At 45.9% G+C, this 15,459-nt stretch overlaps 1 protein-coding gene across 1 annotated transcript; it reads right to left on the reverse strand.

The window, feature by feature from the left end:
• Nucleotides 1-1,741: 1,741 nt before the first annotated feature.
• CCNB1 (cyclin B1) lies at nt 1,742-11,695 on the reverse strand. Its single transcript, XM_056112665.1, has 9 exons — nt 11,675-11,695; nt 10,909-11,079; nt 10,658-10,807; nt 8,617-8,799; nt 4,771-4,929; nt 4,308-4,544; nt 3,925-4,065; nt 2,177-2,287; nt 1,742-2,006 (listed from the first exon to the last, which is right to left on the reverse strand). The coding sequence occupies exons 1-9, from the start codon at nt 11,693-11,695 to the stop codon at nt 1,899-1,901; spliced, it is 1,281 nt and encodes a 426-aa protein (XP_055968640.1). The 3' UTR covers nt 1,742-1,898.
• Between the last annotated feature and the right edge of the window lie 3,764 nt (nt 11,696-15,459).

A 15,459-nucleotide genomic window follows, 5' to 3' on the forward strand; every position in this document is an offset into this window, starting at 1 on the left:
CATAAAAATGTATTTTAACATTGTATCAGAGAACATGCAATAAGATTCATGGAGAAAAATGTTTCTGAATGGCAAATCTGTCCTGGGCTTTTTAGAATTTAGCTATAAAGCCATTGCTCAATTTCAGCATTCATTAATAATTGCTTTGAATTATTTTATCTCCAGCCACTGAGGGACACAACATAACACAAATATCAAAGGAACATTTCAAATCTCATTTAACTTCATGTTGTTTCATCTGGGAGGTAGCTGGCAGTGCTCAGGACCTATTCCTGGCTGTGCCAAGGGGCTGTTCCTGGTGGTGCTCAGAGTACCTTGTGACTTGGGGAGCAGTCACACAGCGGTTCTTAATCCCTGTACTATTTTTCCAGCCCCAACTTTTGTTTTTAAAGTTGCCCACAAATGTCAAAATAACAGTAGTCTCATATTAGCAGAAAACAATGTTAAACACTAACATATCACAGGGGAAAAACAAGTAGAAAAAGAAATCAATGACCATTGATGTTTCGGTTCAATTGAAACAAAAATAGTATGGAGAGGACTTTGATCGGTGTGGTTTGGGGGTTTCCATCACTGATGGTACTAGGAAACTATGCAATGCCAGGAACTGAACCTATGAACCAGCTGTCCTACTCCTGGACAAAGATGGTTTTAATACTATGGTCCTAGATTAAAATGAGAGAATCCCACCGCATATCACAATGTTTACTGAAAACCTATGTGAAAATTTGGAATTTTAGGTATTTATGGTTTGGGGTGAATTGACCTGATCATTTAAGACTGAGAATATAAAAGCCTTCATTAAAAACAAAACAAAAAAAACCTTCAAGAACATAAAATGTATGCATAGCAAAAGACGGCATTGATAAAGAACATGATAAACTAATATAGCAAGTGAAAAAACATTTATTCAGCTAGTATCATAAAACAGCAAACAAGATAGGATATTTTTTGCCAAATTCACAGACATGGAAGACAATGGTTTATCTTCAGTTTTGGCAAGCACAGAGAAAACTAGGTTTGTGTGTTGCTGACATTATCTGAAACTACCTGCCATGAACTTATAACACTTAAAACACTGAATTTAAACTGCTGATAGGATTGAAATACCGGAGAGGTAAAAAGCAGTTGACTTTAAAAAGATACTTTTGAGGATGGGGAAATAGTCAAAGGGTTAGAGTTAGAGGTAGAAACCTTTAGCTTTGGTCACCGGCACCATGTAGTACCCTGAGCACTGAGATGGATGTGCCACAAAAGCCCCAAGCCACAGTTCTGTGGGGCATGACCTGCTCGAAGCCCAGAAGCACTGAGAATGGGGCAGTGCTCATGTGGAAACTTCACACACCAGGTGTGACTTCTCCAACACTGCACAGTGACAAAGGCAAAGGGAAGAAACAAGTTTTTCTCTAAGTGAAAACAGTATATAATAACAGTAGATTACTAAGATTATTACCACCAAAACAAATGAAAAACAAGTGGAGAGAGGTGACAGACTTAAGCAGAACTGAGCAGAAAATCCTGCCAAGGCAACTGGGCCCACAGGGAGCCTCTTCTACTACCAAGCAAAGGTTTTAAATGTCTTTACAACATCAGTCTTTCACAGTTCACATCAATACAGTAAAAGCCAGGTACACAGAACAAGAGCCAAGCACAAAAGTAACAATTATTCACATGTTAGTGTAGGCCCCCAGGCAAATTGAAAGCATCTTTCATACGCCCCCAAATACCTCCATACTGTTCAAACAACTTTTAAATTACCCTAGGAAATAGCCATGAGTTAAGGTCTAAGTAAAAAGGATGAAAATCTTTATTAAAAGTAATGAAACATATATGTACAAATAGCACATGGTGCCAATTTTATTTGCAGATATAGTACTCCGAGTCTTCAAGTTCACAGGTTACACCTTTGCCACAGCCTTGGCTAGGTCTTGAACTAGTGCTGAATTCAGCTGTGCCAGAGTGCTGATCTTAGCGTGCTTGGATGTGGCATATTTGTTCTTGATAGTCTGGAAGAAGACAGTGTAGTAATTATTAAAGAAGAGAAAAATACAAGATCCATCTGAACTCTCATTTGAAACATTTTAACTCCCTTAAAAATAAACTATACACTTGTGGGTGTAAGGTCTTATATCTTCACTATTTTCAACATCCTAGAGCACGCTACTCAATGACTTACCATGTGCTTTGTAAGTCCACTGTTCACCACCACCAGATTCTTAGCTAGATGCTGCATAACAACAAGAAGGGATTCTTCGGTGTAGGACAGGTAATGCTGTAGTGTCGGTGTCTAAGAAAATAACAATATTAAAAGTGTGCATCAAAAAATTGCTCCATAAAAGTTTAAGTGTTATTGACAACAGGGTAGGGAGACAGAAACCATGATGGGTTAACTGAAATTTAAGTTAAGCTAAAGACTCCCGCACCTGGAGCAATAGCACAGCGGGTAGGGTGTTTGTCTTGCACGCGACCGACCCAGGTTTGATCCCCAGCATCCCATATGGTCCCCCGAGCACTGCCAGGTGTAATTCCTGAGTGAAGAGCCAGGAGTAATCCCTGTGCATCACTGGGTGTGACCCAAAAAGAAAAAAAAAAAAAGCTAAAGATTCCCTTCTCCGCAGATTCTCTTTTCATGTTTCACAGGCTAAATAATGTGCTCAAACCTAATTATACAGTTCCAATTGAGTCATTACCCCAAGCTTGGTTCTAAGTTCCTTGAGGCCACCTTTTCCATCCATTTTCCTAGGGTCTAGTTGCACATAACACATAGGAGAATATTTATTGAGTAAATGAAACTGAAAAATTTGCAGCAGGTCACTTGACCAGCTTTAATGTCACATGTGTTATGCAACTAACTGGCTTCCTCATGGGATTACAAAAAGATTTTTTCTTTGGCCACACCTGGAGATGCTTGGCGGTTACTTTTGGCTCTGTGCTCAGGGCACCATATGGAGTGCTGAGGATGGAACTCAAGTTTGCCTTTTTTAATTTTTTTTTGCTTTTTGAGTCATACTGTCACTGTCCTCCCGTTGTTCATAGATTTGCTGGAGCGGTCCCAGTAACGTCTCCATTGGAGACTTTGTTGTTACTGTGTCTGGCATATCGAATACGTCCCGGGGAGCTTGCCAGGCTCTGCCGTGCAGGTGAGATACTCTCGGTAGCTTGCCAGACTCTCCGAGAGGGATGAAGGAATTGAACCCGGCTCGGCCGGGCCGGCAGCTTGCAAGGCAAACACCCTATCGCTGTGCTATCACTCCAGCCCTTATCTGCCCTAGTGGCCTAATGATTTGCTGTCACTGTCACTGTCCTCCCGTTGTTCATCGATTTGCTCGAGCGGGCCCAGTAACGTCTCCATTGGAGACTTTGTTGTTACTCTGTCTGGCATATCGAATACTCTCGGTAGCTTGCCGGGCTCTCCGAGAGGGGCGGAGGAATCGAACTCGGGTCGGCCATGTTGGCTGCGTGCAAGGCAAACGCCCTACCACTGTGCTATCGCTCCAGCCCCTCAAGTTTGCCTTTTACAAAACAAGCAAGCTACATAGTGGACTATCACTTCAGCCCCGGGGTACAGGAAGGTATTAGGCAACACAAGAATTCTGACATTCTTGCACAAACAAGGCATCATTTTTGCTTCATTTGTTTTGGGGCCACACCCAGTGATACTCAGGGCTCACTCCCGACTGTGCTAAGGGATCCGATGCAGTGCCAGAGATCAAACCGAGCCAGCCATGTGCAAGATAAGTGCCTTAACCCCCATACTGTATCTTCGGTCCAAGATAAATCATTTTTAACCATTCCCTGACTAGATTCCATATTTAAACAGAAGCTGAACCGTCTTTAAGTAGAACAACCCTGTAATTGCCAGAATCCCACTGAATTTCTAATTCAGAAGCTTAGGGCAACACAGGCCTGTGGGCCAAAACTTACCCATTCACCATTATCGAGGATTTTCAGTGCTAAGCAAAAAGCTCCGGCAGCAATTTGCGATGGAGGAAAGTGCACCATTTCGTAGTCCAACATGGTTAGTTCCATCAGGTACTTAGCCAAAGTATGTTGTTCAACATCGACCTGGAACAAAACCCCACAGGTCACTGACCTTCTTTCAGTCAGGCCCACACCTGCAACTGAGAACGCTTTTCTACTCCGAACGCAACTGCCCACAAGGCCTTAGTAATATGGGACTTGAGTACAAAGAGAAGCAACTTTGTCCCTTCTCTATATAGTTTCGTGTCCGTCAGCTGAATTAGGTCTGTTTGGCTGGCAGTATCCCCTGGTGTTCCATGACCCAAGCTTTCTCAAGAAACCTGTACCTCTCCAATCTTAGATGCTCTTCGAAGAAAGTGCAGAGGCAGAGGGCGACCTAAGCCAAAATTTAGGGCTCTCAGAATCTTCATTTCCATCTGTCTGATTTGGTGTTTAGAGTAAGTATTGTCGGTCACAAAGGCAAAGTCACCAATTTCTGGAGGGTACATTTCTTCATATTTGCTTGCAATAAACATGGCTGTAACTCCAACCAGCTGCAGCATCTTCTTGGGCACACAGTTATTCTGCAGCAAGAAATTTAAACCGAATGAAGAAACAAGGTTTTTTTTTTTTAAAAAAGAGATACAGAGCTATGATGCAGAAGCAGAGGAGGGAAAAAAATACTTGAGTAATGAATGACACCAAGGCAAAAAGCCCCAGGTAATGACACCAAGACCAATTTTAGCTAAAGTATTTGTATTCGTGGAGGAAGGACCCTGAGAGAGCCCTCAGTCACGGGATGACACTCACCTGCATGAACCGATCGATAATGGAGACAGTCATATACATGGTCTCCTGCAGCAACCGGAATTTCATCTGGACTTGGACTAGCCAGTCAATCAGGATAGCTCTCATGTTTCCAGTGACTTCCCGACCCATGAGATATTTGGGCTTAATAGCTTGCTCTTCCTACAAGAGAAATGTTAATTACTGTTAGTTGGTTTGGGAGCCTCTCGTGGAGGTGCTCCAAGAGTTACTCCCAACTCTGCTCAGGATCGAACCCAGGACCCTTCCATTCATCACAAGCATGCTGCAGTCCAGTCCTCTGAGTTCTCTCAGGGTTCTCCCTGGGGCATTTCTGACTAGAAATGCCCGGAACCACAAAGAATTATTCTGGAGCATGTAGGACCTAACACTTTTGTTTTTGGCTTGGGGGCGATACAGGGCAATGGTCAGGGACTACCCTGATTCATTGCTTGGAGGAACATAGAGCGGCAGAGATGGAACTCAGGGCTCCCACATACAGAATAAGTGCCATAGCCCACTCTACAATTCTTCTTTTGTGTGTACGGGGGTTGGGTTTTCACACCCAGAAGGGCTCAGGGATCACCCCTGATGGTAATCAGGTGACCATGTGTGTTGCTGGACACCAAACCCTGCCAGGCTGCTGGCTCCTTTGAAAATTCTTTGGATTTTTGTTGTTGTTGCTATTGTTTTGTTTTGGGTTACACCTGTCTGTGCTCAGGGATTACTCCCGGTTCTGTGCTTAAGGGTCACTTCTGGAGATCAAGCCCAGGCTGCCAGGGTTGGGCACATGAAAGGCAAAGCACTCTATCACTCTAGCTCCAATTTTCTCTCCCCACCCCCCTCTCTTGCCACACCAGGCAATGCTCAGGCATTACTCCTGGAAGTGCTGGGGAACTATGGGATGTCAGGGATCAAATCCAGGTCAGCTGTGTGGAATGCAAACGCCCTGCCCGCTGTACTATCTCTCTGGCTCCAATTCTTAACTATATTTATAATGGTCCTCCAAAAAGCTCTATTATCAAACAAGAACCAAACATTACACAGGGCAGACTGTGATAGGTCTTTCATATTGGCAGCTCTTAAATTATTCATCACTGCTAGCAGACACCTCATACTGACTTACTCCCCCTCCCACCCACCCCCAACCCCATAAATCACCAAACTATTATTTCAGGTTTTTTCACTTAAAATTTCTAACGCAGGGGCTGGAGCGATAGCACAGTGGGGAGGGAGTTTGCCTTGCATGCAGCCGACCCGGGTTTGATTCCCAGCATCCCATATGGTCCCCTGAGCACCACCAGGAGTAAGTCTTGAGTGCAGAACCAGGAGTTACCCCTGTGCATTGCTGGGTGTGATTTGAAAAGAAAAAAAAAATTTCCTAACACAAATAAGTTACTCATATTTGAGTTTCAGACATATACTGAGCTCAACTTCCCTCAGCTAATGTCCCCGGGTTCCGTCCCACATTCCAGGCTGCCTCCTTGTCATGCACATTTTTAAGCCTGGATTCAATACTTGCAGTGTTGCTGACTCTGTGGTTTGCATACATAGCTATACCATGGCTCCAACCACCAACGTACAGGAAATCCTTGACCCCCTACCCTACCTCTTCCTACTCCCCAGCTTGATTTCTTCCCCTTCCTGTCCTTCTCCCTAAATTCTGGACTCAAGGTGATGGCGTTATTCCCCTTTAATGCCTTGTATTCCCTCTTCCTGTTACTTTATATTCTACAGTTAAATAAGACCATCCTACAATTGCCCTTCTTTCAACTTACCCCACTTAATATGATATCCTCTAGTTCTAAGTTGCAGTGAATTTTATGATTTCATCGTTTCTTGCAGCTGCATAGTGGGTCACAGCCTGTGTTGCTCAGGGATTACTCCTGTCAGTGCTTGGGCGACCATATAGGATGCCGAGGATCAAACCCTGTTTGGCTGTGTCCAAGGCAAACCCCTCCCCACTGTAATATCATTCTGGCCCTCCCCGTTATGTTTTTAGACCACAACTTCATAATACACTCATTTCTTGCTATACACCTGTTTTGATTCCATAGCCAAGCTATCGTGCTAATAATGGTATGCCGATACTCTCTTGAATGTTTTTGGGCCCTGGGGTACAAACCCTGAAGTGGAATTGTTGGCAAATGGCAGCTCAATTCTCATTTTACTGAGAAATCTCCCACAAACTTCTACGTTTACGAAGTAGAGAAAATAGCAGTAGCTACTAGGTCAGCTGGAAATACATTCCTACTGCAGGTCATTAACTCCCAAAACAGATTACAGAAAATGACCAGCACATGTATTTGCTAAAACTACTTCTCCAATATGAGAACATGAACTGTCTTTTTAAAAGACACCAAAAAGTGGGCTGGAGAGGGCGCATCAAGATTAAGGCACTTGTTCTGGATGTTGCAGACCTTTGTTTGATTCTTGTACCATATGGGCCTCTGAGCACTGCCAGGTGTGGCCCATAAACCAAAACAAGACATAAAATCCAACTTGTGTCCATGCAAATAACTGTTCTGGAGTCAAGAGTCCACCATCTTTCCTATCTGCTGACTCGTTTCCAAGAGAGCTCTTTCTTCACCTTTATAAAATAAAAAGTACTAAAAAGATAAAAGAAACCCAAAGGCTGCTCCTGAAAAGGAAATTCTCACAGAACAATCCTTCTTGTAGAAAACAGAGATGCCTAATGGAACCAAGAAGATTTTAAGATGTAATTGTTATTAAGAGAAAAAAAATGCATCATAGGGCCAGAGAGATAGCTCCAAAGGGCTAAGGTCATGCTTTTCATGCAGGAGCCCTGGATTCACAGCAACCCCTACTTCCTCAGCAAGCACCAAGCTGTGAGTAGTCCCTGGGCGTCACCAGGTGTGAATCATAAACAAATTATAAAAGAATGTATTACATGGCGGGAGAATCATAGGACTAGAGAGGTAATACAGCGGTTAATAATATTGACATGCTGCCAGTCTCAGTTCAGTTCTTAGCACTGCATATAGTCCCCGAAGTACCACTAGGAATGATCCGTGAGCAAAGCCAGGTGTGACCGCTAAACGAAGCAAACAAAACTAAAACCAAAATTTGGGGCTTGTGCTTCCAGCTGTGATGACTATAAATTGTGGACTTTCCAGAAGATTCCTGCATATAGGGATAATGAGTGTTACAGGTAGAATGCATGCCTTCATGTTTGACTGGTGAGGGACATGTGCCTCAAGTGGTAGCACACATGCCTTGCACCGCATACTGCTGTGCCTGAGTCCTGTTTGGCCTGGTCTGACAGCCACAACACTTGAACCAGGGGAGGATGTAGTCTTACTGGTAACTCTTCCTACATAAGAAATGACACAGAGTAAAGTGGGTAGGGTGCCTGCCTGCCTTGAATGTAACCAACCAGCATTCAAGCTCCAGCAGAATATATGGTCCCCCGAGCACCGCCAGGAGAGACTCCTTTAGGGTCACAGAGCCAGATATGGCCCCGAACAAAAACAGACGAAAAAAGCCCAAAAGAGTTCATTGAGGGGCTGGGAAGATAGCACAGCAGGTAGGGCGCTCGCCTTGCATGCGGTTGACCCGGGTTCGATTCCCAGCATCCCATATGGTCCCCTGAGCACTGCCAGGAGTAACTCCTGAGTACAGAGCCAGGAGTAACCCCTGAGCATCGCCAGGTGTGAACCAAAAAGAAAAAGAAAAAGAGTTCATTGATCTGATGAGTGATTCATTGTTTTTGGCATTCTAAATGGAAAAATTTAAAGTGAAAAGCTGCCCACTTCCTGCTTGAATGATTGTAAACTGTTAATAAAGTTAGGAATAATTTAGAAAAAAAGAGTTTCTAATAGGAATACTGACCTCCAGTTGTCTCAGGTAAGCATAGATGTCTTTCACATATTCACTGCAAAGGTTTGGGTCAGCTCCGTCATCTGCATCCACATCGCTCACAGCAAGAATCACATCTGAGAAAGCTTGACACAGATACTCTTCTGCAGGGGCACATCCTGATGTTTCCATTGGACTTGGAGAGGGAGTGTCAACCTTCAAACAGAGAGACCTCTTAAAATAGCAGAGACATGGCAAAAAAAATAGAGATAGCTCAGAGGGCTAAGAATGGCAGGGCCTGGTCCATTCTAGGTACTGGCATGATCCTGAGAGCCCCTGAAACCAAACCAAAACAAAGTCAGTAGCCCAGAGAAACATATACTACAGCTTGGAAGGTCAGATTATTGATAACTCATAAAGACCATCTGCTGAATGGTTCCTTTCTTCAAATAAAAGTATTTCTAGTAAAGATGTTCTATTTTCTAAGTCATGGGTATGAAAAATAAAATGTCAACCAAGTGCCATATAAGATAGAACTTTGAAGTTACACTTTACTCATGTACACGTGAATCAGAGGAAGCAAATTCATATGCCTTTCCTCCAATGAAACTGGTAACTGATGAATGTTTTATTAGCATCATGTGAAGTTAATTCAAATGAATGATAGGCCGGACTTTAGCATTTTTCCCCCTTCCTTTTTGGTTCGGGGTCATATTAGATTATGCTTAGGGATCACTCCTGGAGGAGGACTGCACCCAGATAAGCTGCATGGAAGACAAGTAACCCATCTGCTGTACTCTCTCTCTCTAGCCCTGGCCTTTAGACTTCTTTCAAAACATAGGCTAGAGTTGTCACTACTCAGAAGCACAGATTCTACCCTGACTTCCAAGGATTAAATACCGTATCAGTAACTATATTCACCTCCACTTCTTTTGTTTTTGGGAGGGGTGGGGGGAATCCCAGCTCTGTACTGAGGTATCAGTCTGAAAACAAACCTGGGTCTTCTGCACATAAAACATGGGCTCTGCCCATTGAGTCACCCAACCCCTCCAGTCCTTACTGCTCAAACACTTATTGAGCACCTTTCTTCAAGCAAGCTCTATATAGGGCACTATAAAGTGTTGTCAAGGGGCTCTTAATTTTAAAAAATAAACAAATGCGGTCTGGAGAAAATTCAATGGCTGAGCATGTTTTGCATGCAGGAGGCCTGAATTCTGCCTGAATACTGTAAGGAGTCAAATACCAAGCTGGAAGTAGTAGTAGCCCTTGAACCCTGTTTGGGATGTAGCCCCCAAACAAACAATAAGTAGGAAACTGATTCTAGGAAGAGGCATAGAACTGTAAGAAGGAGGAAGAACGTATCAGGACTTGATGGTTGAGCTGTTTTGAGGAATGAACAGGTTAAGTAAGAGGGTGGGGCTGAAAACAGGAGGACTGTCAAAGAACCCTCAGATAATTTGATACGCCTATTGAAGAAAGCAAAGCAGCATCTTTATAGGCTTATCCACCCTGCATCCCCACCCCCCAATGGATATATTTACACATACGATATCCCATATAAAGTTTCATTATCAATTACTCAGCAATTTTCTGAAGAGCTACATTTTTTTTTCTTTTACACCTTACATTACACCTTTAATGTTACAGGCTTGTTATTCTGTGGTCATGGCATAGAGATCAAGATACTCCTTTCAAACAAATTCTATATAGAGCTAGGTTGTGCCAGGTAGTAAAATCAGGCAGTTACTACCCAAAACCACTAATAAATAGAGACAGCATTGGAAATCCAATAAAACTATAGGGTTGCTAAGCCAGACAACTAGAGTTTGAGCCTCAGATGTGCCTGGCGGGAACTCCACTAGAAAAAGACAATACCTTGCTTTTTCAGTATGGGTAATAACACAGGCAGAGAGAATCTTTGTAAAGGTTGTGGGCATTAATAGTGCTCAGCAGAGTTTGCCTGGGGCAGTCAATGTTACTCTTTACTCAAACACTTTTCCATGCATCAGTAAAACCAGAAGAAAAATAAATGAGAGAATCCAAAATTGGGAGGAAAAGAAGGTTTATAGGTTACCAAAATAGGTTCAGGCGAAAGTTTTTCTTCCTTAAGCTCCGGCTCCAGCTCCGGCTCCGGCTCCGGCTCCGGCTCCAGCACGGGCACCTTTTCCAGAGGTTTGGGCAGCTTTTTCGGAATAACTTTGCCAGCAGCTATCGACTTAGCTTCCTGTGGATGCAAAGGGAGAGGGGACGGCAGGTTTCCTCCACCTGCGGCCCCCGTGGAAGTCGAACCCCCAGCCTCCCCGGGAAGCCCGAGCAGAGGGAAACCTTTTTCAGAGGCATCGGGACCTGCGGCTGCTCTCCGACTTTGTTCCCGATGTCTCCCAGCGCAGTTCTCGGCCTCAGCCCGGGCTTGGAGGCTCCGACCGCGGCCACGGGCACCCGCTTGGCGCCTGCCATGGGGATCTTGGTCTTATTCTCGACGTTGATTTTCGAGTTCTGGAAAAGAGCAAGGCATCTTTTGAAAACCGGGCACGGCCAGGCTAGAGCCAAGGCTTCATCAGGGCAAGGCAAGGAGGCTGCTCTCGGGAGGAGAGCGGGCAGAAGAGGGGGCGCAGTGGGGGAAACTGAGGCTTGAAGGACACGCCAGATTTCCGCCCAGGAGCCCCTTGCCCGCTTGGGGCAGGCCTCTTTGCTCCCCGCCGGCCCTCAAAAACCACCAACTTACATATCCACGAAGCCCGTCACGGGCTTTCATCGCAGGACCCCGCTTCTTCCCGGGGTGGGCGGGGGGCGAACGGGGGGTCGGAGCTCGCTCTGCGCCCCTCCACCCGCTTTGAAAGCAAATTTTCCACCGCAACACCGTTCACGCAAGGCCGAGCCACTCCCTTTCTCCTCTTCCTCCACTCCGCCCGACCGTTCCCCGAAGCCCCCCCGACCCCGCCAGAGGCCCGCGGGCCCCTGCACCCCGTATCGCGGCCCAGATTCTGCCCCGGGGCGGGGGGGGCGGGGGGCTCCGGCCGGCGACGCGGGGCGGGAGAACCCGCAGCGAGCGAAGGGCCGCCGCGCTCGTTCGCGGTCCGCAGCGGCTCACCCTGGTGACCCGGAGTGCCATGGCGGCCTCGATCCCAGGCCGAGCTCAGCGAGGGCGGAGAGCACGGGAGCCCCGGACGAGAGCGAGAAGCGAGCTGGAGCAGGAGCAACAGCCGTTCCTCCGCAGCACGCCGGGAGACGCCGGCCGCACCTAAGGTTTAAACCCCGCGCCGCTCGCCCCTCATTGGCCGGTTCGTGGCACTCGCTCCCCGGCGATTGGCTGCCGGCGTTCCTCCAGAACGCGTCTCCGGGACGGGACCGAGACGCCATTCGGGAGGGGGCGTGGCCAGAGCGCGCCTGCGCCCGGCCGCGCGGGGCCCGGCGCTCACGTGGTCTGGCTCCGCGTCTGCGCGCTCGGGCAGCGGCGGCGGCCGCCTGGAAGGCGCCTGCGGGCGGCGCGAGCGCGGACCGTGGGCGCCGGCGGGGACGGCCTGCGTCTCCTGCTCTTAGGGCTCTAGTCCTCTGTGTTATCGTTTGTTTTCCTCTTGCACATTGGCATGGACCGACCTCCCTCCCTCCCTCCCTCCCTCCCCCTTCCTTCCTTCCTCCCTCCCTCCCTTCCTTTCCTTTTCTTCCTTTCTTCCCCCTCCCTCCTTTCTTCCCCCTCCCTCCTTTCCTTCCATCCCACATCTGCTGTGTCAGGCCTTAGATCTGGGCCTTACTTCTGGTTCTATACTCAGGGATCACCCCTGGCAGAATTCAGGGTAACATGCAAGGCAAGCAAATATACCTGCTGAACAGCCTCTCTGGCCCCTTTGAAATGTATATATATATATCTTTTTTTTTTTCTTTTTGGGTCACACCTGGCGATGCACAGGGGTTGCTCCTGGCTCTGCACTCAGGAGTTACTCCTGGCGGTGCTCAGGGGACCACATGGGATGCTGGGAATCGAACCCAGGTCGACCGTGTGTAAGGCAAACGCCCTACCCGCTGTGCTATCTCTCCAGCCCCCTGAAATGTATATTCTTGCCTTTGATCACTGCTGCAAGCATTCTGCTGGAGGAACCCAAGCCCAGATGAACTTTGGGCGAATTTCCCAAGATCACTAATGTGCAAAGCACTGTAAGATATTGAGGAGGGTTTTTGACCCACACCTAACTGTTGAGAGCTATTTCAGGCTTGCCTTGGGCGCTTCTGGGGATCTTGAGGTTCACAGGAATGAACCCTGCCTTTAAGTTTTCTTCCTTTTTTTTTTTAATCTTGCTGTTTCTACAACATGAATAGTTTCTTAAGAATGTAGCCACTGGGGCTGGAGTGATAGCACAGTGGGTACGGCATTTGTATTGCACACAGCAGACCCAGGCTCAATTCCCAGCATCCTATATGGTCCCCCTAGCACTGCCAGGAGTAATTCCTGAGTGCATGAGCCAGGAGTAACCCCTGTGCATGGCCAGGTGTGACCCAAAAAAAAGAAAAAGAAAAAAAATAGAATGTAGTCACTTTACTAACTTGTCAGATTACTTAAATCAATTTGTTCCCCAAGTTAAGCTTTAAAAAAAAATCTTTCATTTGAAAGTTCAAACATCTAAGTGAGGACGGGCCTTGGGGTAATGGTGAATAGATCTTGGCACTCAGGTGGTGGGCATGGAGTAGCAGCACTGCAAGTATAAGACAGTCACAGTCACGGTCACGGTCCTCCCGTTGTTCATCGATTTGCTCGAGCGGGCCCAGTAACGTCTCCATCATGAGACTTCTTGTTACTGTGTTTGGCATATTGAATACATCACGGGTAGCTTGCCAGGTTTGGTACTATATATTGGTACTATAGAAAGAATACATTTTTATAGAACTGGAGATACTACAGGGGGGGTAGGGTGTTGGCCAAGCATGTGGCCAAACCAGGTTCAATCCTCAGCATTCTATATGGCTCCCGAACACCACCAGGAATGACTCCTGAGTGCAGAGCCAGGAGTAAGCCCTGAGTATCACGGGGTATGCCACCCCATTTCCTCTCACAAGAAAACCCCACATTTTTTCAAACAAGAAGTATAAGGACAGTGGTGAAGTGTCTTTGGCACTGGTAAAGATACAGTAAGAACTTTTTATATAAAAAACAAAAAAGATTAACACTATTGTGCCCTTAGTTACTTAAAAATAATAAAAGAAGGAAGGATGAGAAAAAATTCAAGTGTAGAAAAATTGCAAACAAGAACATTACAAGAAACATACTTTACTCTAATTCAATGATTCCTAAGATATTCCCCTTCTGGTTCTTGATGATTTATTTTCTTCAGGTGTGCGTGGAGGCCATACACAGTGATGCTTAGGACTCACTGCTTGCTCTGTACACAGGGATCACCCCTGGCAGTGCTGGGGTATGGTTTGCTGGAGGTGAGGGATACACACACTATATGTGGCTTTGGGGATTGAACCAGGTTAGTCATGTATAAGGTCAGCACCTTATCCACAGGACTATCTCTCCAGTCCATGTCCTGTGTTCCTCGTTATGCATTTCCTTTGTTTCTATGTGTTTGTTATATATCCCTCTCTATCCATATATACCTTTCTTTATTCCTTATGTCACTGTCACTGTCACTGTCCTCCCGTTGTTCATCGATTTGCTCGAGCAGGCCCAGTAACATCTCCATTGTGTATTTCTTTTTTATTTTTTCCTTTTGGGTCACACCCGGCGATGCACAGGGGTTACTCCTGGCTCTGCACTCAGGAATTACTCCTGGCGGTGCTCAGGGGACCATATGGGATGCTGGGAATCGAAGGTGAGTTGGCCGTGTGCAGGGCAAACGCTGTGCTATGGCTCCAGCCCCTCCCTATACATTTCTTAATGAAGAAATATTCTCCTGAATATCACTGTGTTACACCAAAAGAATACACACACAAAAAGAGCAATAAATCTAGATAACTCGTGATTTCTTTTGACTGAAAGGAAGGTTACACATTTTTGACTGTGTGACATCTAGTTCTCAGGAAATCAGCTCTACAGACTCCTGATAGCTATCCATGTGAGAGAAATTTGTGTGTGAGAGAAATCCTAATCACTGGGTTGACAGTTTTCTGCTTGCCTCCACTGTACATTGACTAGCTGTTTGATTTTTTCTGTCCTCACAACTAATAAGTGATCTTTGAAAGACACTCAAGGACCATTTTTTTTTCATCAGAGTTCCCTAGATTTCATATTCACTCATAGGAGATGAGCACTGTGTACAGTTTTATTGCCAACAGCTCTAGCTGAAATTGATCACACACACACAAACACAATTTTTTGAATGACCTTAGGATGCCTGGTCTTTACTGAGCTAGTTGAAGACCCTTTCAAACCACTGCACAGTGAAGTAACTGTTACCTCAGTAGCTCTTCTGTAGAACAGTTGGGCCCACGAAGGACAATAACAATGTCTGGAGACACTTGTGGTTATCATAGCGTGGGAGGTTGCTACTAGCATCTAGTAGGTAGTGATCAGACACACTGCTAATTACACTCGGCTGCACTGCCCAGCCCCATGGCACACACACTCACACAGAATTACCCAGCTCAAAATACTGATAGTCCAATAATGCCAAACTTGAGTGATCTTGCCAGTAATGTACAGACTTATATTCATTATTAATCAAAGTACTAGTTTTGCTTCTAGCATAAGTAGCACAAAAGGATCATACCCTTCCTTTGTTACTATTAAAAACTTTTGACTTGGGGACCAGAGAAATAGTGAGTCGGGTGCTTGCTTGCCTTGCATGTGACCAGCCAGGGTTTGATCTCTGGCACCATATATCTCCAAGCACTGCCAGGAGCAATCCCTGAGCACAGAGCCAGGAGTAAACACCAAGCACG

This window comes from Sorex fumeus, unplaced genomic scaffold (genome assembly GCF_029834395.1).
Source record: "Sorex fumeus unplaced genomic scaffold, SorFum_2.1 ptg000018l, whole genome shotgun sequence".
In the NCBI taxonomy this organism is placed as follows: Eukaryota; Metazoa; Chordata; class Mammalia; order Eulipotyphla; family Soricidae; genus Sorex; species Sorex fumeus.